The 24565-nt window shown below is 44.5% G+C and overlaps 1 protein-coding gene across 3 annotated transcripts in view; it reads right to left on the bottom strand.

The window, feature by feature from the left end:
- MAGI3 (membrane associated guanylate kinase, WW and PDZ domain containing 3) overlaps window positions 1–24565 on the bottom strand; it is a 68195-nt gene that overhangs the window by 28369 nt on the left and 15261 nt on the right. For all 3 annotated transcript variants that reach the window (XM_064635678.1, XM_064635679.1, XM_064635680.1), the window contains exons 2-6: window positions 5581–5697; window positions 4203–4322; window positions 2464–2673; window positions 999–1173; window positions 102–181 (exon numbers count right to left, since the gene is read on the bottom strand). In XM_064635678.1, the coding sequence (XP_064491748.1) occupies window positions 102–181; window positions 999–1173; window positions 2464–2673; window positions 4203–4322; window positions 5581–5697 (702 nt within the window). The remainder of the gene's footprint in view (window positions 1–101; window positions 182–998; window positions 1174–2463; window positions 2674–4202; window positions 4323–5580; window positions 5698–24565) is intronic.

Here is a 24565-nt window from a genome sequence, read left to right as displayed (position 1 = left end):
CAGGAAGAAGCTTCTACCACAGCAGTAATGGATTGTATCCAGCTGGGATAAACTCAGACATTTATCAGTGACAGGTGACAAATGAATTCTGAACATCTCACCTCCATCTTCACAATCTTCAGGGGCTTTGGCCTTCTTACAGAGCCGGGGGTCGAGCCACGTGGTTGTCTTGGTGTTGTGACTGTGGAGCAGAACATGGGCCATTAAGAGAAGAAACTCCCCCAGAATGAAGAAACTTTACTTAAGTATTTACTGTTGTAGGGAAACTGCAGCCTTTAGATAATACAACCTTTATTTGTGCCTCAGTCACATCATAAAACTGCTAAAAAGAAAAGGCACCAGCAGAGTGGAGACTCCCCAGAGACACAAACCCTCTCCCCAGACCCCAAAAGCTCATGTGGGAATAGCAGCTGTCTCTACCTGATAGGAAAAAATATTTTTAGCCTCTTCATGTGCTTAACTCTCAGGGAGGTTTCTGTTTCATTTTTGCCTTGTAATTCACAAATGAGGCAGTTTCACAGGTGCACACATGAGCTGCTCCCCTATCCTGGACTTTCATCTGGGCTGTCTGTATTTTGAAACATCCATTCCCAGCCCAGGAACACAAGCAGAGAAGAAAGAATAAACAAGGTCTCAGATTTCAGAGAAATCTGACATAGTGAAGGTTTCTATAATTATATAATTAAGTTATAAATATATATGTATTATATAATTAAGTTATAATTCACTTAGCAATACCCACCCAGCTTTGTATTCGTGAGATACAAAACCTATAACAAACAAACTGACTTTGCAGTTTTCCTGCACAGTGGCAATTGCACTGAGTGTGCAACATCAGCAAGGATTTTAACAGCAGGAATATACTTAATTTCATAAAGAAACAGAAGCAGTAAGAGCAGAAAAGAGGTGCAAGAGCAGCAGCAGCTTCCCAGGCTGCAGCCAGCAGCACTCCTCCCCACCAAGGGCACAGCAAACCCTCCCTGGTGCTGGTTACTCACTCGATGAAGTAGATCATGCCAGTGTCTGTGTAGGCCATCTCCCAGTTCTTGGGAAGGGGTTCCAGGGTCTCATCCCTCGACAAATAATTTCTGAAGTCCATGTTGCTGCTTGTCTGGTTGTAGCTGGGAACAGGTTTCATCCAGTCAGGAGAATCTGAATGTTTTTCTTTGTTTTCTGCAGTTGTTCAGGGAAAGTGTTACTATTTGTCAGATGCTTATGTTGTTTCTCACAAAGAACCACCCTCTTAATCTGGCTACGAGTGGATGTCAAACACGTCCCTGTATGTGATGTGCATTTTTCCACTTTTTTATTTTTTTTTTCAGCTGTGAACTTTGCAAAGCTGACATGAAAACACTGAACTCTGCTCTTCCCCTGCCAAACAGAATTAACCTTGTATTATGTGTCTGAGCCTACCCTGAAAAAATCAACGCTGGCAGAACTCCAAGTTGACTACACTTTGTTGCTGTTCCTACAGAGAGAACAGTGTTTGCAATGCCATAATACAACCCCAAAAATCCTACTAATATTCCTCAAAGCACCAGAAGGAAATGCAGAGAAGACCCAAACTGCCAGTAAAACAAACAACATCCCTCCTACAAGCCACAAGCATAAAAAAATAAGTCCCAAAAATCCCTGCAGGAAACTTTAAAATGGAAACCTCCACCCCTCAGAGCTGAGATTATGCTCAGTACCCTCTGTGACACGATGATGCCCACGACCTTCACCCCACCACCAGCCCCTCTGTGGTGTTGCCAGCCCTAAAACTGGCAAGTTTAGGTCAGGTCTGGTCAGTGTAAGTCTGTCTTAAACACTCACACACAGGATCAGCTGCAAATGCAATGTGACAGCTCCTCTCCACCATCAGTTCTTCCCCCTCGAGATGAGTAACCATGACAGCAAAAGGAAAAGGGCATCCTGCCAATCTAGGAAAGGTCCTGCTGGACACTGCTCCAGCCTCAACACACTTGGCTTTATTTCTCTCCACAAGCTCTCCCTGGGTGGTTTCAGGTGGTGTCATAGCTCCCTCAACCAAAATCATCTGAAAATTTTTACAGTACGAGCTGGTGCTGCCCCTTAAACCAATCCCCTCCCTAAAATCTCCCATGTACAAACCCAGTAATTGCCTCAAAATTAAACAATAACATTTACAGGGCACGAATTCTGCCCTGTGAAGGGCTCTGTTTTCTGAAGAGTGGATAAATTTTTCCTTCCTGCTCATGTAACTGGCCCATCCCCAGCACCACATGTTCTCCACCGAGCAGTGCATTCTATGATGCAATTGCACATCTGGCTGGGGGAACAGCTGGTTCTGTTTAAAAGATCATTTCAAAACAGAGCAGAAGCACCAGCCTGAAGAGAAACTGCCTTCAGACTTGAGCAAAACTAAGGAAGCAGGAATGTTATTTGTAAACTCCTTATCCATTTATACAATACTCCAGGGAATGTCTCCCCTTGTCAACCAACCTATCCCTCCGCTGCCATTCACTGCCTCCTTTTCCTCCTCTTCCTCCTCTTCAGGGAGAGAACTTTCCATCCTTTGCATTTTGCTGACAGAAGTGGTTCTTTTCCTCTGTGATTCAGTATCAAAATCATTGTCAAAAAGAACTTGATCCACTGGATCAGGCTGGAAGGGGCTGGGCTCTGCTGGAGGCTTTGGAGTACCGTAAAAATTACCTGAAAATGAAGCAAAAATCAGGCTCAGTAAAGCACTGACACTGCTGAAAGCACTGGCTGTGGGTGTTTTATTGCCCATGTAAAGGTGTTTTGGTGAAAACTGAACTCCTCAAAGAAAACTCCAGCACTATCAAAACCCAATCAACAGTCAAAGCCTATTTATTCCTGCGTTGGCTTTTTGCCAGTGCTGCTATTAGATAACAGAAAACAAGAGGTTTAATTCAAAATTTCTACCCTGCCACAAGTTTTCTAGAGAAAAAGATGGGTTTGCTCCTTTGTCTGGAATTCACTAATACTCCATAAAGAGACTTGGGGAACAATCTGAGAGAAGCAAAACAGTGAAAATCAATTTTTCTTACTCCATACACTAATTAACAGAGTAATATGCAAGAACATAAACACACTGAATTCAAAAAGCAAATTAATTTTGTGCAGAAACATAAAGTATCTATTTACATAAAAGCAGTTAACAAAGAATTGATTTTAAAACCTTCAATTTTCTACTGACAACACACTTGCTAAACAAAGCTGTTAATATGGCTTCACCTAAAAATGACTTGTACTTGAGAAAAAGGAACAGATTTTTGCCTTCAATATTTTAATCTAAAACACAAAGGAATCATCTGCTGTTTTCTGGAAAAGAATTTCAGCAATTGACCTCTCTCCTGACTGCTCATATGATTTTTATTAAGGAATTGAGAGCACAGCAAGAAAGCTTCCCAGAATTCCTGCTGGGGTAACTTTTAGTGCCTGGATATGGTTTTGACCATGTAAATAAAATAAATAAGAATCCCTTCTGCAAATATCAGTGAGGGTGAGGCTCAGAGTGGGGACAGTCAGATAAAGGGCAGCTAAGGGGAAACAGAAAAGCACCAGTTTAGCCTAAATTTGCTCAGGAGATTTCCACAGAGAGGACAATGTCAACAGTGTGGGACATGGAAAACAAGAGGCACAGAGCCTGTCACAGGATTGTCTACTTAGATAGTTTATTTTCTTTTCTTTTTTCACCACCTTCACTACAGTGTTTTTCCCCACCACATTTAACAAAACCAACTTTGCTCCAGATTTGGACAATCTGGTCTAATGCTGCTCAATTTTTCACTAGAAAATGCTTTTGTTTCCCTGCTGGATCAGAATTCCCCTCGCTTTCTGCCCTTTTGATGCACATCTGTGAGGAGAACGTGGCCCTGTTCTCTGAGCTTTACACAAAAATCAGCTGAATTCTGTTCAAATTGTACCAGGCACAGACAAACCTTTTAAGAATGCTTCCGAAAATGCAACGAGGAAAATAATCAGGTGGCATTAAGGCTGGTTGAAAGGACAACCTGTGATTTAGCCCAGAGCTTTAAAACCAAATCACTCCCCCTCTTTCAAAGGTAACCCAAAAATAGACTCACTACTGCCTCTCTGCTACTTTCAGATCATCAAATGGGCAGGAAAAGTGGCACCACAGGAGCTACACTTGGACTGAGATCCTGGACATGAGTACTGAGCCCTTATTCCCATTCCATTAAACATCACCAACGTACCATCATATGTTCCACTTTCTAGCAAGGCTCCACTTTCTTCCAGTGCTTTAAACTGCTCAACAGGAATGAAATTATAGTCTACCCCAGGGACTTCCCCATCTCTGGGAGCCCTTGTAGTGCCTGCAAAGACAGAGAAAACACTCTTGTAAGATACTTAAGTGCTGCCTGTTACCAAATGCTGCCTGCTGTAAAATTCAGTAAAACAATGTATTTTTGAATCTTTATACAGTGATGTCACTCCAGTAAGAGTTAGAACAAATGGTGAGCAAGTGAACAATAATGTATAAAAACTGGGCCAATAAGTTCCATAGGAATGACAGTTCTGGTACTGACAGAGGAGGAGAGAAAAAGCTGGATGAGCTGGTAATTACAGAGAATTCTTTCTTATGCTCAGTGAACCAAAAAAACAACTTCTGTGGCAGCTGACGACGCCTGGGCCAGGCAATCCCAGTCTGGGACTCTGGGAACAGCCGTGGTATTTTATTTGAACCCAGCTGGAAGGATGCTCCATCTCCCCCTGCTTCCACCAGTACCAACTCTCTAATTTGCAACGAGGTCAGCGTGACTAAGCACGTTTGATTTTTGGGTCACCAAATCCATAACTAGGCACAAAACTTATTTTTTAACCTTACAATTGAGAGTGCAATTCAGCTACACTCCAAGCCCTGGCTGTAGGTCAGCTTTTTCAAAGCAATCAGTAAATTGCTGTGTTAATGCAGAGGTTCTCAAAGGGTTGTGTCTATGAAAATAGGCCTCCCATAGTTAAAACAGCTTAATTAAAGCTCTCCTGGAAAGGACTGCACTGATTCATTACTGCCTACAACCTACCAGCATTTTAAAGGCACATGTCAATTTTGCCAGGCAGCAGCATGAACAAGAGCTAGTAAATAAAAGATAATAACAGTGAAATGCAGTTTAAGAAAGCCACAAACTCTTGGGCGTGCTCAGAGAGAAGAGAACAGAGTTCCTGTAAATACAAAAACGTTAGTTGACAAACTTATAAGTTTTCAGTGCAATGAATATTTAAATCCAGTCGGTGATGAGCCTTTTGAATCAGTCTGTCTTCTCAGGATGATCAAACAGCTCCCCTGCACTCTCTGCCACTGTCACTCCTTCTGCACACAGCCCCTCCTGCCACCCTGTTTCTATCACTGAAACACCCTGAGCCTGGAATTCTGAACTTTTTTCCTCTTTTTCAGTCCATATTGGCTGCACCAATTCGTGGCAACTTCACATATCAAGCTATTCCAGCAAAGCCAGAAGTTCCTGCTGCAAGGTAAAGCTATAAACCAGATTAAGAGAGAAGGCAATTAAAGCTCATAAATGATGTGACTGTTAGCAGGAACAGATCAAATGAGGCTGACCTTTACATACTTACAAGGGATGGTTCTCAAGTAGAGATTGTCTCTGATCACTTGCTGGAGTTTGTGGTCTATCGAGCCCTTCTGGAACTGAAGGCTCAGGTAGTGGCGCAAGTCTTTGTTGATGACTTTTCCTTAAAAAACCCAACAGACGAGAATAACTTGTAAAAATTAAGCAGGATCTCATCACAAGAATTGTGTTTCACTGCTATAAATGTTTCAGAGAAAAAAAGAAAGCAGTGAAAGAGTTGGGTTGGTTGTTTTAAATGCAACGACCTGAATAGAAAAAAATATTCTGTGGGTTGGAAGGGACCTTAAAGCTCATCTTGTTCCAGGACACCTTCCACTATCCCTGATTGCTCCAAGCCCTGGCCTTGGACACTTCCAGGGATGGGGCAGCCACAGCTTCTCCCGTGCCAGTCCCTCCCCACCCTCACAGGGAAGAGTTTCTTCTGGCACAGTGATTTTAAGCAGAGCTGAGCAACAACCATCCAATGCCAGCATCTCCCAGGCAAGGCAGTGACAATATTCTGGAGCTGTTTGAAAGTCAATAAAAAGCATTCAAATAGAAAACGTATTACCAAAATTCAAAGTCTCCACAGACAGCAAACTATTGTCACTGTATTTTGAAGCAGTTTCCATTCAATTTACACCTACTCACTAGTCACCTGAGCTCAACATTTTGTCACAAGGGAACCTGCATCCTTGGTATTATAAAAAGAAAATATTTCCTTTTTAAAAACATTGCATAGTAGAAGAGAGTTGGTGGTTTTTTTTTACAATTACTCCTTTGCAATACTTCTGTCGGGTATCATTAGTGAATCTGTCACATCACTGGAGAACCACGGCCCCTTCAGCACACAAATAACTGAGCTCTTGTATTACTGCCTCATCCTTCTGACAGGAGGGTACAAACCAATCTTTTGTACCCTGTCAGCCTCCCAGAAAGCACATTAAACAGGGTTCAGTGACCTTGGTAAATTTAAGTTACGTACTACAGCAGCACACTCAGGGCTTTAGGGAAAAAGCTCAGCCTTTGTCTCCAAACCCAGCCCAGGAGATGGGCAGCAGCAGGAGAGTGCTGGTGTAGCACAACAGCAGGGAAAAAAGCTGGAACAGAGGGCTGCTCCTGCTAAATTACGTCACCAACAGGTTATGAAATGCATAAACCTGCCCTAGGAAAGGTTCTGACAGGAGCCTCTGAAAGCCTGTGAGCCCAACTGCTGAGGAGAACACCTCAACCAGGGCACAGACCCACAGCAGCACTCGCCCAGAGCTCACCTGCATCTTCAACCAACATTTCTGCACTTACATAAATGTCACATTTGGAAAAAATCCCAACACACCCAAACCATCAAAACCCTTCCACTGCTAACCAAGTTTTCCCAACCACGTTTCACTCCCAAAAAGTTCAGCTGAATGTTTTGGTTGTGGCAAGTTTACACTTTCCCCTTCCCTTCCAGCCAAGTTAAGGGCAGGTCACACCTTGTACTCATCTCTCAAACACGACCTCAGCGACCACCGCCGACCACCAGCAAACAGAATTTCAACCTGCACCCTCTTCCCTCCAAACAAAACTGTGGCAAGCTGAGGAGTATTTCCAAGTGGAACCAAGATTACCTATCAGCCCTTCAGAGAGGCCTGTGCTGTCCACAAATTAACCAAAACCCAAGCAAAACCACCTAAAGCCCCCAAGCAAAGAAAGAAAAAGCCCGGAAGAGGCAGCACAGCCTGTGCCAAACAGGAGCCCTGAGCTCCAAATGAAGTCGATTTTTCACCTGTTTTAACACTTAATTTATTTAAAAATTACATCCAAACCCACAAAAATCGTTCTGCAGCGCTAGGACAACACCTCAGCATCGTCCTTGTGGCTGTCCAGAGTTACACAAGCAACACAGCAACTCCCACTGAAGTGGATCCCACTGAGTCCTCCCAGGCATGGAATGTGCAGCAGCTCCACAACCCTCGGGGCCAACCCTGCCTGGTGTGATGCCACTGAGCCCCCTCCTCAATTCCCTATTTTACCATCATGAACTGTCCTTTATAAAACTTTGGATTTTGCTTTTGCAGCACAATGAGCAAAACATGTAATGGAAAATGAAAACAAATGGGGTAACCTCCGGGAAGAAAAGTATTTTCCATTTGTTACTACAAATCACTTTATTGTTTGTAGACAAGACGGTTTCTCAACACTAAAAATATGGTTTACTGCTAAAATGGTCCATCCATCTCCCTGTCAAAGCCTGATCCATAGCTCTGCACTTCAGCAATCCCAGCATATTTCACTTAGGCAGATCAATACCCCCATATTTCACTCAGGCAGATGAATCTGGTCATTAGCTCCGTTCAGAGCACTGCATGTCAGAAAAAACTTGGCAAGAGGTGAAAATCTGCACTGTATGTAGAATTACAGAGACTTTATTTACTCACTGATCTTCCCCTCTTCGTGTTTTAAAATTTAAAAGCTCATAAACCCTTTTCAATAAACATCAACTCAGTTAAAAGACAAAGTAAAGGCAAAGCTGCTGCTAAGGATACACCCACACTGAGGGGTTAATCTTAATATTAAAACCTTAAAGACTGGAGACCAAGACTCTGAGCCCAAGGTGACTAAATTGAAGACTGAAAGGGCTGCCTGGGGAAAACAGAGGAAAGTCAAACAAAACAGCAGGCAGAGGGAAAACGACAGAAAGTCACACAATGCATTAGGAGGCAGAAAAATATAGTAAGGATGCTTTAGGCAACCTCGAGAGCTTGTTCCATGCAAAAGCCAGATTATTTCCCCTCCAGAAGCTGAACATGCTCCTTTACATTGTTTCACGCAGGCTTTTAGGAGAACTTCATGTATCAGCCTCTCCGAAATGACCTAATAAATGTCGGGTTGGTGTTTGTTGTGCTGCTGAGCTGCCTCTGAAGGACGACACAGGCAACACAGGGACCAGTCAAGAGGAATAATGTACTTTATACCGTTCAGGTTCTGCAAGATGAACAGGCACAAGCCTCTTGTTTTCAGTTTTAATTTAAATTAACCACGAAAGAGCTGTTTAAGCGAGAATATGCACACTGCAGCTGGGCAAGAACTAAGTGGCTGCAGAAGGAAAAAAAAAGGCTCGAGTGTCACTGCAGCAAAACACAGCGCTGGGAAGGACAGAGGCAAATGAGTGACAGGGACATGGTGAAAAACGGGGGTGGTGGCTCTCACAAACTGTGCTGGTGAAGTTGCCTTTGCTGCTGTACCTAAGCAGGATGAAGAACAGCTATTTATACACCCAACCTGTCATGGAAACGCTCGAGAACACACACACTGCAGTCACAAACGGAGGAGCATTGCCATGGTGCTACTAGAACTCGGCACCAAACCCCCCTCCTGGATCAGAAATGGTGGTAAAACAGCAAAGTTCAACGTTGAAATGTGCAAGTGAATTATAAGAATTCAGTCTGTGTAGTTTTTATGTTGCTGTCTGGTAATAATGTCATAAGTGCCCCTGGCTAATGCTGCTGGTATATGGAATATCTGTGATGTCCCCCACGAATCACTCTGAAGACCACGTGGGAAATTTTCCACATTGTTCTGATGAAGCTTTTACACAGACACAGGTGACAGCCTTCCAGAGACATGGAATTCTCTGCACTGCTGGGGAGTGATGCCTGAAGTTTCCATGCCAACACCTCCTGGAGACACTGGCAGCTACAGGCTCCCAAGGAGCTGCAGTGCTGATGGGTGACTGAATAAGTGGACAGTGCTTTCCTCTCAAACTTTTTGAAAAATACTTCACTGTTCATTATAAAAGCAATTTTTCAAAGTAGCAGTTTATTAAAAGCATGCTGCTTTCCTATTAAAGTATGTAATTTATTACCAGGGCTTACACCTTCGCTGTAGCTTTTAGCATAAAAATGCAATTTTAAGTGAAGAGGTGAGAAAATGGAATTGCATTCCCTTGTTTTTAGTGGAAATTTTTAAAAGCTCAGCTGCAGTCCTGGTGTGCTCTGCTGGTGAAAAGTAAAATCATAGAATCCTATAATGGTTTGAGTGGGAAGGGACATTAAAGATCATCTCAGTCCACCCCCTGCCATGGGCAGGGACACCTTCCACTAGCCCAGGTTGCTCCAAGCCCTGTCCAACCTGGCCTTGGACACTTCCAGGGATGGGGCAGCCACAGCTTCTCTGGGCAACCTGTGCCAGGGCCTCCCCACCCTCACAGGGAAGAATTTCTTCCCAATACCCCATCTAACCCTGTCCACATGAAGCCATTCCCCCTTGTCCTGTCCCTCCATCCCTTGTCCCCAGTCCCTCTCCAGCTCTCCTGGAGCCCCTTTAGGCCCTGGAAGGGGCTCTCAGGTCTCCCTGGAGCCTTCTCTTCTCCAGGTGAGCACCCCCAGCTGCCCCAGCCTGGCTCCAGAGCAGAGGGGCTCCAGCCCTTGGAGCATCTCCATGGCCTCTCTGGACTCTCTCCAGCAGCTCTAAAGGGGTCCCCAGGGCTGGGGCAGCTCTGCAGGTGGGGTCTCACCTGAGGGGGCAGAGGGGCAGGATCCCCCCCTCCCTGCTGCCCACCCTGTGGGATCAGCTCAGCACACAGGGGGTGTTTTGGGGTCCCAGCACACGTGGCAGGAGCACATCCAGCCTCTCACCCACCACCAGCAGCCCCCAGCTCAGGGCTGGGAAGGCAGGAGCATTCCCAGCTGTTCCCGCAGTGATCTGCCGCCATCTCCCGGCACCTTCCAGCTGATCCCCCTTGTTCCCCCCCTTTCCCACTCCCCAAATCCACCCCAACCCCCTCCCCAGGAGGGGGGTTTAAACACCACAGAACAAAAATCACACATGGTATACACTGCCAGGAAATTTTGTTTCCTCCCTCAGAGCAGAGCAGAGGGGAAGTGTAACCGGAATTCCACGTTCAGAATCCCCCACACATGGGAACGATCCCGGAGCGTCCACGGCTCCGCTCGGCTGCCTGGTGTGTTACATAAGCTGGGACTGCAAAAGGCCACCCCGACCATGAAAATTCCACTGAAACACACGTTAGGGGCTGTGAAACAGCTCCCTGGCTTCGCTCACAGGATAAACTAAAACAGGAATTAACAGGGTTCCTCAAGTGGAAAACAGTTACTGTTTAATTAAACTGGGCTGTCAATACTCAGAGTGAGATTAAGTGATCTTTGACGTGACTAAGCAAAAGCTGTTTAAAGAAATGTTCAGCTCCACAAAGCAGGGACGATGCATTAGGAAACCCAGGTTATAATTGGTGTGTAACATTAGCTTTATTATGCTCCTCAGCAACTACTCACGTATGATAATGCCACAGAAGTTCCTGATCTAATTCCTGATCTAAACATGTGCCTCCACTGAGCACAATTATTCCCAAGCCTGCAAAGGAATCACTGTATTCACATGGAGAGGATGGAAAAGCCCAGTACTTCAGTACCCACACAGTGACCTGCCCACTGGCAAATCCACATCTGTGCTCCCAGAACAAGCAACAGGTGGGAGGTTCAAATTATTTCAATTAATACAGAAAAGAGACAGCAGCATTTTTAGAACGCCTGACCCTGTCAGGAGGTGCTTCCTCAGGTTGTGGGGCAGAAACACAGATGGGTTACTGTGCAGAAGCCTGCTTTTTGTCCATGGGAGGGGCCCAGGAGCCCTGGGAGCACAGAACAGGAAGGCTAAGACCAACAGCTCAGGTCCCAACTCACCCAGGGCTCCGTGACACACTCCCACTCAACATCTCCCTGTCGCCCTCCCAGGTGATGGAGGCAAGAAATCAAGTTTGGAGTCTGCCTGTGGAAGAGTGGAGCTCCCTAAGAAAATCTGGGACAGCTCAGAAGGTGAGATGACACCACATCTGGGCCAGAAGCCCATCTGGGAACAGAGATCCTGGCCCCCTTATGGCTCAGGGGATCTTTGCAGCTTCTTCAAAGCGCAGCCGAGCTCCCCATCAGGTGCAGCATCACTTCCCAAGGGACAGCAGCAAGGAAACGGCTGTGTCCTGTCCACAGGGCTCAATAAGCACCTGAAGCCTCCAGCGATTACCAGCTGCTTTGGAGTTAAGTCGCTGCAAGGATGTTCAAAAGACCAAAAGCAGATAATCATCTCAGGAATGTGACACGAACTTCTGCTCGCCTGCCTTTTAATGAGCCTGGAACAGCGGTAGGTCCGCTCTGCTCCCGCTCCCAAAGTCTAAATTAATCACGTCTTTTGAGTGCCAGACCCGACACCAGAAAAGGCCAAGCGGTGACTAATTCAGCAGAGATTCTCCAAAGGGCCACGGTGGGCAGGTCTCCGGCTCCCACACCGTAAGGGCATCGTGATTTGCTGTATCAGAGACATCTCCCTGAAACCAGCAACCTGTCACAAGACACAGATTCTCCCCTGACAGTGAACAGAACAGACAAGGTAAAGAATGAAAGCTGATTTCCCAGAGCAAACGTGGGAGAAGAGCCAAATACATTGGCAGCTTATTTTGGGATGTGAAATGCAAATGATGTATTTTACAAAGACAAAAAAAAAAGAAAGAAAAATAATTAAAGGGCATGAAAAAAGAGCAAAAATATATTTTAATCTGTTCTGGCCCTACTTACAGACTTCTCACCCCCTCCCTCAGCCCAGCATCATTTGCAAAGCTTTGGGTTGAGAGCAGACTAACAGGTGCCAAGAACCAAACTCTTCTGCAGTTACCAATGCTGTTGTCAGCAGAGGGATAATCTGGGAATGACCTGGGAAAGTTGTTTGGTGAAGGAAGGGAAAGTCCTGAGGATAAGGAGGTGATGAATGCAGATGCAACTGAGCTGGACTATTAGGGAATACGGATAGGTATGAAGGAGGTATTACAATTGAGAAAGGGGCTGTAAGGAGAAAATACTTTCAAAAGATATTTTAAATCCCTTTTTAACAACGGCTTTCAAACATTCACCAACGGAATCTCACTAAAGCCTGCTCAGCTGTGTGAATCTCCCTCTGCTAAATGTCTGCAGAGAACATTTGACTGAAGACAGGGACAGCAAAGCCATTTTCATTAAGCCATGCTGCACTCACACCAAGTTATTCCAGCATCTGGAGAAAACATGTTATAATAAAGGAAAAGGGGTAGTTGAGAAATTACCAATACTTTCAGGCACAGGACAATTCAAGAGGAGGCCTTTACCCCATTACTCCTTTATGATGAGCTTTAGTACACAGCCCTGCCAAGCCCATCCCAGCCTTCCAAAAGCTTGCAGGAGATCCATTTGCTTTATCGTGCCTCTTAACTGCATCACAAAGATATTTAGGAAACATGAGCCATATGGAAATCCTTACCATCCTGATGCCAGTGTCCTGTGGATATAGATCCAGGAGAGGGTCAGACCTGGGGTAGGTGAACCTGACCCCTCTGTGTGCTCTCCAGCTGTCTGGACCATCATTTTTCCATGCAAAATGTCCAAGAACTGGACATCTAATAAATACTGAAGACCTAAACCAGCTACATTTACATTTTATAACCCCCTACCAAACACTCCCAAGGCACAAGACTGGGTGGAAAGTCCCAGGATATCAGCACAGAATGAAGGAAGCAGGAGCAGCAGGACCTGCCCAAGCAGCAGAGAAGGACTTTCATTCCTCTAAGTAACACAACTAATCTGGAAACTTTTAACTACAATAGGAAATCTTGTTTCTTTGTACTGAAGAAAAATCACGGTGCAGAGCGTTTGCAGATTACCCTGCTGTGAAATAAAGGTTGTTAAGTGGCTAAATGTTACTGGTGTCAGTCTGCTTTGAAGAAAATTGAATTAAGGATCCTTCACGTAGCTGAACTATGGCTGTGTCATTAAAGGCATTCTGCAAATTTATAAAAAGTAAAGGGTAAGTGTGTCAGATTCACATAATTACATTAACGTGATAGATGCAGAACAATTCATGGAGGAATTTAAGTAGTCTATTGTACAGAAAAAAAATCTCAAGGCTCTTCACAGCCACAATAATCCATTAAATCAGAGTCATTTACTCACTGAAAGCTGAAAAATACTGGAAAGGTTTACTTTTAAAGGCTTAATTGTAGTTTGCTATATGCTGCACAATAAATTCTTGGTAATATTCTTATTTACAGAAATTATGGTAGAGATAAGCCTTGCAGTATTAATAAATCATTTACCAGAGCACTCAAAATACTGGCGGGGTGTTTACAGTCCTACTGAAAGAAATGAAAACCTGTTTATCCAGATTTAAGAAATAGGGTTGCCACCAACCTCATTACAGTTTGTACATCCCAGCTCACTGAGGGGATTTTCTTATTTTTGTTAGTAACACAGAATACACTCAGAAAACACCAATAGCTACGAATTTTGACTTTTTCAGCCTCCAGATTTAGATCACCAAAAATGATCAAAGGGGTGTTCAACACCAGCCTTTACAGGATAATGCCTTCAGATCCTCAGTGGAGGTGGTGACTGATTTAGGGAGACAAAGTTTCTCATTTCTCATTCTTGAACATCCCAGCACCCTGTGCTGCACTGTTCCCTTGAAATCTTACAGGGTTGGAAATGCTCTCCCAGTAAACCAGTCCACTGTTGGTAAACCAATGCAAAACTAATTTGGCTTTGTGTTTGCTTATGAACTTCATCATTAAAGCATTTCAAGTTTTGAAGATAACTGAAATATGCTTTGGAAGGCACAACCCCAAACAATCTTTGAGAAACACAAAAAGCACTGGCAAACCAGGCACTGTTTATTCCAAAAAACACTCGGAGCTGAGAAGGACAAGAGGTGAAATCTAAACAGAGGGAGGTTGGATGCAATCCCCCAGGGGTTTATTTTTGGCAGCACAGAAACAGCAAAGTCAACTGTAACAGAAGCCTCCAGAGTGTGAATATCCATGGCTGGGTTCCTGATCTACCATGAAAAAAAAAAATCTATTGTTTAGTGCACAAGGAAGGGGAAAGAAAATATTGGCAGAACACAGATGGCATTAGCTGGAGCCTTTCGGTGCCATTTGGTTGGTGTATGAAAATAACACTTGTTACCCAGCTCACACTTGTCACCGTTCACAGATGCACCAAAACTGGCTGAATCTTGGAAGTGAAGAATAAGCCTGGAGTGATAGGACAAGTGGGAATGGCTTAAACTGAGTGAGAATAGGTTTAGATTGAGCCCCTCTGCTGTGGAGCCAGGCTGGGAGAGCGGGGGGGGTTCACCCGGAGGAGAGAAGGCTCCAGGGAAACCTGAGAGCCCCTTCCAGAGCCTAAAGGGGCTCCAGGAGAGCTGGAGAGGGACTTGGACAAGGGATGGAGGGACAGGACAAGGGGAATGGCTTCCCACTGCCAGAGGGCAGGGAGAGATGGGATATTGGGAAGAAATTCTTCTCTGTGAGGGTGGGGGGGTCCTGGCACAGGTTGCCCAGAGAAGCTGTGGCTGCCCCATCCCTGGAAGTGTCCAAGGCCAGGTTGGACGGGGCTTGGAGCAACCTGGGCTAGTGGAAGGTGTCCCTGCCCATGGCAGGGGTGGACTGAGATGATCTTTAATGTCCCTTCCAACCCAAACCATTCCATGATTCTTCTATGACCCAGCACAAGAGGTTTTTAACCTTCTACCACCTACCCTGAGCTCATCCCTCTCCACCTCCAGAGCACAGACCATCCCCAGGCAGGGTGTGGGGACACTCCCCTGCACCCACGGGAGGCAGCTCCTGTCTAACCACAACCAACAACAAAGAGCTTTTCTTCAAACAACCTAAAAGCAGGAGCACTGGGCTCACATGCCAGGACACATTCCCAGCAGGGACAGCAGAGCTCCCAGCAGACTCCTGCTCCCTTCCCTCCTGGCTGCTCCCGGGACACGGCCACAGCACACGGCAGGATGGGGACACACACCACTTTGGAACAGAGGGGAAAGTTGGGAATTGAGGCCAGCTGCACTTGGAAACCCGTATGTAGGGCACCAACAGATAAAGGCTCCACCGGACGCAAAAACAAGAAGTATTTTGCAGTTACACAACTCCAGGGCAATTTAGTGGAGAGGTATTTTATCTTTTGATTAAAATAGAGTGTATAAGTTTAGTGGCGTTAACATGAAATGAAATATACATGTAAAAAACCAAATATGAGTATACTGAGAGCAGATGAAAAATGTTGGCAGTTACTGGTGGACCACACAGCTCATTATTTTTCACCAAATGCTACTTTTCTTCTCTGTATCTTGTTACATCTATAGACACACTCGGCCTGTGCATGATTTCCATGGAATGACAGTATTTTAAGTTGGTTCTGTGCCCTGCACTGGTAGCACAACAGCTTGCATAGCCTAATAAATTGCCTACAACCTTAAGGATTTTTAAAACGAAAATCCTTCTGAGTAAACTAGTCAAACTTTCAGACTCCAGCTTCACACACCCCAGTATCAGATATGATTACAGTAATACATTGCACGCACACAGAAATCCATTAACCATGGGAATACAGTCAGGAGAATTACCAGTGAGCAGGGTTTGCTCTGATCATGCCAAGTATTTTAATACTCTATTATTAAATAGGAGAACAGCAAGGCACAAAGGCCTGTACAGCTGTTTCTGATATAAGATCAGACACTGAAGGAGATATGAGCAGAACTCAAATGATTTAAAGTAATGAATGGGTTTCAAATCAAATGCAAACATAACCATTTCCTTCAACTTAACAGTGGGGAAGAAAAACGCAAAAGAACTTTCCACAAGAGAAGTTTGACCTTTTTTATTATATACGGAGACTTTCCTCTCTTCCCTTTGATTTGGTGTTTTCTTGAGAAGTGAAAAAAAGCACTGAACAGATCAACAATCTTTTGCCTATTTATAAAGATTTGTTATATTTTCAAGTGATATTTTAGTGCTCTATTCTTCTCCAGATCCTTCCCACACTTCGCTGGGAGGCTGCATGTATCCTGTTTAACTCCTGGGAAAGATGGAGCATTTCACAACTTTCTGAAACAACTAAGACTCACTGCAGAGAATTTGGTTTAAATTCCCACAATGCTCCACCTGCCAACACGGCCCATGATTTCCATCTCAAATCAAATGCATTGGCACTGATGAACAAGAATCATCCAGATAAACTGCACCCTGTGAGCCTCTGCCACAGCCAGGTATGAGACAAAGACAAGGATTTACAGGGATGTCTGGAAAATTCAGTGAGCCTGGGAGCTGGAAACACCTCACAAAAACCAAACGTAGGCTTGGCAAGGTCTAATTAAGCCTCTCGAAGTGAGAGTTGTACAGAACAAGAGGCAACAGGGGTTTGACACCACAACAGCAGACGAATCAAATACACTGGAATATGGCTGGAATATGGAATTGTTAAGTTTGGAAAAGACCTTTATGATCATGAAGTCCAACCATCAGCCCAGCACCACCACCAAACCACGTCCTCAGCTGCCACATCCACACATTCTTTTAACACTTCCAGGGATGGTGACTCCACCAGCTCCCTGGGCAAACTGTTTCAAAGCTTTTCAACCCTTCCCACGAAAAAAGTTTCCTAATATCCAATTTAAAACCTCCCCTGGTGTAACTTGAGGCCATGTCCTCGATGAAACCTAATCGAACCATGAGCCCATATGGTAACACATCAACGGGCTCCAACATGTTAAAAGAGTGTGTTACAACAATCTAAAGGGTCAAAACAACAATTAGAATTTGTAATACACCAACATGTTAAAAAAATATGAAAAATACAGGGTTTTTTAAATAATAGCACTTTAATAAAGCTTCTTAATTATGCATTCGAGGCCTTGCTGAGCTTTAATCAGTCTGCAAATCACTACACCACAGAGGCTGTCCAGGGTGAGCTGTATCTGTCACTGCAACACTTGTATTGTAAAGTCAAATACAGACATCACAGCCATGAAATCAGAGCCCTCTGTAGCTGTCACAGGTTATAATAATACATAAATCATTTAGTCTGCTCCTAATTGAGAAGCGGAGCACCAAAAACAAAGTAACGCGAACAATGGACGTGATTTTCCTCGGGCTAACTATGGCTTGTTTTTTCTAATCAACAATCTTCCATTCATTCCCTTAAGTTTACAATGTTAGGTTTTAATTTATTCACGCTAGGAAAAAAAAATGATTAAATGAGACAGCAAACAAACCCATTTGGTCTGGAAAGCACAATTAACATATGCAACTGAACAAAACGTTAGTCGAGTCCCCAAACTGTTCTAATATTAATGCTTCCCTTTGGAAATCTGCAGCTGATGTGCAAATTCAAACTAACTGACGTTTAGGAAGTCTTGTTCCACGTCCCACCCCACCAAGGGACTGCCCACAGGGCACCTGTGCAGGTTAAGCTGTCGCAGTGTTTGGCAGAAGCTGCCAGTCCTTGTGTTTGTCCTGACACAGCATCACGTTTCAGCTGTGACGTACGTCCAACATACCAGATCTCATTGCTTAAGCACCGTGCAGCTCTCCAGAATGACACATTTCAGTCACATCCCCAAAGAAAAATGTCCTTGCAGCTGCTCTGCGTTACACAAGCGATTTAATCTGCTTGGGACTTGGCACTGCTTTTCCCAGCAGAAGGGTAAGTGTTCGCATGCCAAGACCTTTTTATTTTTGATTTTTTTTGAGTGTTCTGATTAGAATAGAACTTATGCAAATCACAGACAGGTTTATTTTTAGCCTGCTTTCCATAGGAAGCAAGACATGCAATTACACTCCGCATAATTTCTAGGCCCACTAACCTATTTCAGTCTGGAGTTTGGCAGAGCAGGAGCCTGACAAAGACACTTTATCGACAGAGATGCTGGATGCCTGTTCTCCTGGATCAGACAAAGCTCTCGGGTGACCATCCAACATGGGAAGCAGAAAATGTTCCCAGCAGAGGTGTCCTCCAGCTGCATTTGTGAGCGGCAGTGGAAGCTGAATCCATAAACCAATTTATACAGCAGTAACTTGGGCTCTCAAATACCATCCCAAACAACCCTGCTTTGCACTGCTTTCAAGTACAACATCTCTTCTAACAGTTGCAGTTCATTCCACACAGAAATGTCACCAAACTGCTTTTTGGGCACAGAGCTCTGTTGGGCTCCTCAACTCTCTGTTACAGCAGGACCCTCGAGCAGATGGTAAAGGAGCAATTCCTGCTCCACCAAACAAGAGCCATTATGCAGCTTCTGTGAAGGAATTAGAGCATCCTGAACCGGCTTTTCAAGGAGCTCTGGAAATGCCAGCACTGGCAGAGGTGGGATGCAGCATTCCCAACGGAGAGCTGGTGCTTTCCCAGGGAGAGGCAGCTCGGCAGTAAACCCACGGTGCAGCTCCACGGCTGTGCCTCGCCGAGCTCCCAAGGACTCCCAGGGACCTGGAAACACCAACCTCTGTGTGCCAGGTCAGCACTCCTGTGATCAAACCCTCCGTGTCACAGCGGTATTGACTGGAGACATCTCACAGTTTAATTGGAAACCAACCCCCTCCCAGCGCTCTCTGCACAAACGGACAGTCAGCGAAATCCCTGCAACTCCAGATGTGCACGGGCCATGACTAATGGCAGTGCCTGACTCACACAGTTCACACGGCAGCTCTGCACCCAGGGAGGCTCTACACAGTCTGCTACAACCCCTGAGGACTGGGGGCACACCAGTGAGCACCACAGCATCCCAGTAAGGGCTGGGATGTCCCTGTGCCCATGGGAACATGCCCCATGCACCGGCTGTGGAGTCACTCTCGTTGATCCCCTTTGGCACAACCACAGCTGGAAGGAAACAGTTTCACGTTCCCCAGATTTTTCAATGCATTTCTCAGCAAAACCAAGCTTGGTACAGAAAAGTATCAATGCTGACATTTTCAAGTGCTGGTACAAACACCGCTGCAACTCGTGGCTTGCCTGGGTCATGCAGCTATAATAAAAATAAGATGTGAAAAAGACTTCTGTCTGAAAACACAACCTACAAAACAACATTTAGTATCTGTTGTGGTTAACTTTTACCCTTAGGGAACCTCACAGCATCTGAAATTTTCCCCAGAACACCCCTGAGGACATACTGAACACCCACTGCAGTTTTACAGTGAGTGCATCCAACTCAGTTTTGCCACACTGTAAGCTGAAGTATGAGAAAATAACTCAAGCCCTACCAACATTGTTCAAAATACTTTTAAAATCTTCCAATTCAGAAAATAAGGTGACTCTCTTTCACCCCTGTGATGTCAGTCAAGTGTCTTTTCCATCGTTTACTTGGCACTACATTTGCATGTGAAAAGCACAAAAGAGCCAGGAGAGTCATCCCAGGGGTCAGGACCAGCAAAGCACATCCAGGGCCACGAGGAAACTCCTGCCTTGCCCATGTTGACTTGTCACACCCATGAATCTCACTGGTGTCACCGTACAAACTCCAACTCTATCACAACCCAATTCTGCAGAGAAGCTTGAGTTTATGATCTTTACAGCACACTGCTGAAGTAATCAAGTAAGAGAAGACCATTTCCCTATGTCTTAAGTTAATCATCATGTAATATTAAAAATGAAAGGGATTTCTCTTTCCGCTTGCACAGCATATCCTGTTATTTCATCACTATTCATTTAATAAGATTTATTTTCAGTTATGGCACACAGGATTTTCAATTAAGGATGAAACAGTGCTTTCTCCGAGCAGAGCACGTGTGAGGAGCTGGATGCCAGCACAGAGGAACTGCTCAGCCTTTGGGATCCAGCTGCTTTCTAGTGAAGTACGAGCATGAGCTGGACTTGCCCAGGCAGTGCTGGCACATCCCTTCTCAGCTCTTCCCTGCAGGATCCCAGGTCAGAGCAGCCAACCTGGCATGACTGCATCGGAGGTGCCGACTGACGAGCTCCAAACGTGGCCTGGGAGCGGTGCAAGTCATCCCACGGAGCCACAGCTCATCCACAGAGCTGGCAGAGGTGCTCACCTCCACTGTTTGGCACAGTAAACTGAATTTCTAACAAACTCAGAGGCTGACAGACTCCTCCTCGTTACTGACACAGCGTTTCACGTGAAAATCCACACCCTTTCCCATGACCAGGCTGCAGGAAAACATGTCCAAAACCATCCGTGTCACCTGAGAAGCTGCTGTGGAACTGAATGATCTTTAAGGTCCCCCCAGCCCAAACCATCCTGTGAATCTAAATGTTAATTCTGTATTTTGTAAATATACCTTTGAGCTAGTAAATGCCCTTACACCCGTGTGCTAAACGTCAGTGTTCACAATTTACACAATTTCTCCAAATTTACTCTTCAAACTGTTGTTACCTGTGATGAGTAACAATCAGAGAAGCACAGCTGTGTGTTTTGGGGGACAGAGGGACACGAAGGGCATTGAAGGGGTACAAAGGGAAGGACAACGGTGTTCACAGCCCCAGCACACACTCATTTATTTCTCTAAAGAGAAAATAAAAAAGGCATTGCAGAAGAGAATCATTCCAGAGGGCAGGCAGGTAACTGCAGCCTCAGCTCTAAATTATATAGCCAGGAGGGCAGAATGATCTTTATCTTCCTCCTTTGTACTCACTCACCCATGGATACAACAATGGCAATGCCACCCCAGGAATGCAGTTAACCTTAAATTTTAAAGGTGAATTTTACATGGCTGCACATCTTATTTTTGTCAGTTCCTACTGGCCCAACACCTCCACGTAACAGCAGGTAAAAACCCCACAGCACTAATGATGATTGGCTTTTATTGACAATTTTAGGTTCAGATATCGACAGTGCAGCTTTTCTGTCATTTAAATCATGATGCTCAAAAACCAGAAATGTTACATTTTACAACTAAAGGGTTAAGGACTTCTAAATTCAGCTCAACTGACCTTGGTGTGACTTACCACAACACAGTCAGCTCTTCAGCAACACAGATGGTTGAACTGATGCTGCCAATGTTTTAAGCTCAGAAAATGCTTCTTTTTCTCCCCCCCTCCAATTATCATTATTATTTACCCATGCTGTGTTTACTGTTTTACATATATACTCTGCCTGCCAAGGAATTGTTAACTAATCACTATGAGATTCATTTTGTTAGCACACAGCTGGGTACTTGGTCATGCAACATCTGCTTCTCTGCATTTCTTCTTCTTCTTATCTCTCAGTAGTTTGTAAGAAAAGTGTCTCAATGGAGCATGTCAGTCAGTAGGTGGAAAAAGAAGCTGGTAACTAACAGCTATTAAAACATAAACCTTCAGATTAGCAACGAGCTCAAAGAACCATCAAATATCCTGAGCTGGAAAGGACCCACAAGGATCACGAAGTTCAAGTCCTGGCCCTGCGAAGGACAACTCCAAAATTCCATCACGTCCCTGAGAGCATGACTCTTGATGGAAAACCCACCTCCAGCAGACATGAGACAGGTAAGAGACCTTCCCATTTCCCCATCACAAGCTTCTATTAAAGATTGCTGCAACTTAGAAGGAGAATATAACCAGAATAAGGAATACAATGATCTTCTTCAAAGAAATGCTTCTGCAATAAAGTGTTCAGAACATCAGCATTCGAGAGACTGGCAGATTAAAAAAGGGCAAATAACCTATTCATTGAAAGGATAAATCTGGTTTTCATAACCAGAAGTTACTGAATATTAAAGAAAACTTGCTGCTGTTGCCACTTAATGTGAACTTCTAAGCACAGACCACAGGTCAATTCTGCAGCAGACTCAGTTGTAGCTGGCACGTGGGAGTATTTGCTCAGCTATGGAACACCATAGCTGCATTTCCAGTTATTTTTTGACTTCAGAACAAACTTCTTCCACTACTCTATACTATAAACTAGAACTAGTTGAAGCTGAGACAAAAAGCACTGAGAGCAACCCCATTTTTACTCCATGATTTCTCCAGCATAAAAATAAGTCTCTGTAAGCCACGTACAACCCCGTTTAAAAAAATGAAACCATCTGATTTTAGGAAGTCCTGAAGGGCCGTGGCTGCAGTCAGGCACAAATGGCACAATCACTCATGGCCAGCTTCCAAGCCACCCACTCTCCCTTCTCTGAGTACAACAAATGACCACAAAATAAACGTATCAGCAGTGATCAACAATCAAAGCATAGAGGACGGGGCAGCAAACAACTGCTCCCCAGCTGGTGTCTGTGACAACTGTCTGGCTGATAAGCTATTAAATTCAGTGAGGAACTTGCACCAGTTGTTTTCAGTTTCAGTTAAGACTGTCCAGGAAAGTGTTGGACTCACCATTCCTGGAAGTGTCCAAAAAATATGCAGATGTGGCACTTGAGGACACGGTTTAATGGGGAACACGGTGGGTTGATGGTTTGACTTGATCTTACAGTTCTTTTCCAACCCTAACAATTCCATGATTCTATAACTTTATGTTTGCCCCCATAATTTCAGCACGAGGTGGATGCTGTAAGCAAAATAATAATAATTTTGTAGAGGCTCTGAGACAGAAAGGGTCCTCAGTTACAATAATAGATGTTTCTCTGCACTCAGAGCTCTCAGATTCCGCTCGAGAAGCTGCCAGTCAGCGTCTTCATCCAGCTGTCTCCAAAGGCTGGAGTCATTTATATCTACTTAAAGAGCTCACTAAATTCAAGACTGACACAGAAATGGAATTCTCTTAAGAAAGCACTTCAAATAAAGAGACAGCTTTGAAGGCAAAGCCAAATCTAATTTCTGTTCTCGATTCACAATCAACCAGAAGGCGGCTATGGATGTACACCCCAGCAGGAAAACCCAAACTGACAGCAAGGAGTTTGTTCCTGCATTTATTGCATCATTCCTTTTCTGTCATCCCTGTCTGACAGCAGAGGTTCTGCAGTAATCTCTCTGAAATGCTTTACTGTCACCAGAGCACAGAGCAGATACTTGTTACCCACAGTAGAGGGTTCTTATTAAAACGCTCCCTTTTCTCCTCACTTCCAGGATACACGTGAACCTGAAGGTAAGAGTTTTAAAAGGTTTGTTTGAATACAAGTATATGATATATATCCATTTACCAAGACAGTAAAACATACAGCTAGGTGATGAAAAATCACCCTGCACCCACAAGCATAAGAATTACATGGAGCAAATCTGACAGCAGGTACCTGTCCTAACCACGTTCATCAGCTCACAATGGCAACGTAGTCAAGATCCTTCCCAATTCTACTCGTCACACCGAGTCACAATCAGGCAGCAATTACATAGAGAGCACTTGATTGTTACTAAACAAATGCATTTAAATTCCCAAATTCACTGTTCAGTCCCCACTGGCAGCTCTACAGCAGCAGCAAAGAAAAGCAACCAGACATCTTGCTGTTCAAATAAATCACGGGATGGAACAGAGATTAGCTTGTCTTTACCTGCCAGTTTAAATTCTTATTAAGAGACTAACGGGGCTTTCCTGAAGGCACTGTCAGAGCAGTGAGGTGAAGCCAAGGCTGGGCTGTGTGTGCAGCACATCCCCACCTGCCCAGCACTGTGCACACCTGGAGGGTCCAGAGTGCCCGGAGAGGGGCAACTGCAGCGTTTGTTACTCTAAAAAAACACCAGGGCAAGTCCAGCACGCAGGTTAGGAACAGTCTTTGCCCAGCAAAATTCCAAATATCCTCTGCTTCTCAACTCATTCTGCAGCAGCTCTGAGGTCCAGCCAAGCCTGCAGGCACCGCTCGAATTTCCTGTGTTTGAATCGGATGCGTGTTGTTACTTCAAAAAGTAGATTTTATTTTTATCTCCACTTATTTGTTAAATATAGGAAAAGCCTCGCACTTCGCATTTAAAACTCAAGAAAAGCCTCCCATTTTGCATTTGAAACTTCCACTGCCAGGTGACAATGAATGCTAAATCTTTCCAGACCACTGCAGTCTGCAGAGAGCACCCAGTTCTCCCGTCCCAGTTTCAAATTCTTCAGCCAACACGGAAAGTTCTGTCAAAGAACTGGGGTTTTGTCTGAAAACATTGTTTTTCTTTGTCATCTCCTTAATACCCAACATCTCTGCAGCCACACACCAGGAAGAGCAGCAGATCTCTTAAGAATATAGTTCAATAGAAAAAAGAAAATCCGATGTATTTGCCAAGGGGCAATAAATCAGGATTTCAGAACAACAAATTTTATGCCGCCCGAAGGTG

Source organism: Pseudopipra pipra, chromosome 25, assembly GCF_036250125.1.
Source record: "Pseudopipra pipra isolate bDixPip1 chromosome 25, bDixPip1.hap1, whole genome shotgun sequence".
NCBI classification, from domain to species: domain Eukaryota; kingdom Metazoa; phylum Chordata; class Aves; order Passeriformes; family Pipridae; genus Pseudopipra; species Pseudopipra pipra.
Note: the sequence above shows the minus strand (reverse complement) of the source record. Positions and strands in the feature narration are given on the sequence as shown.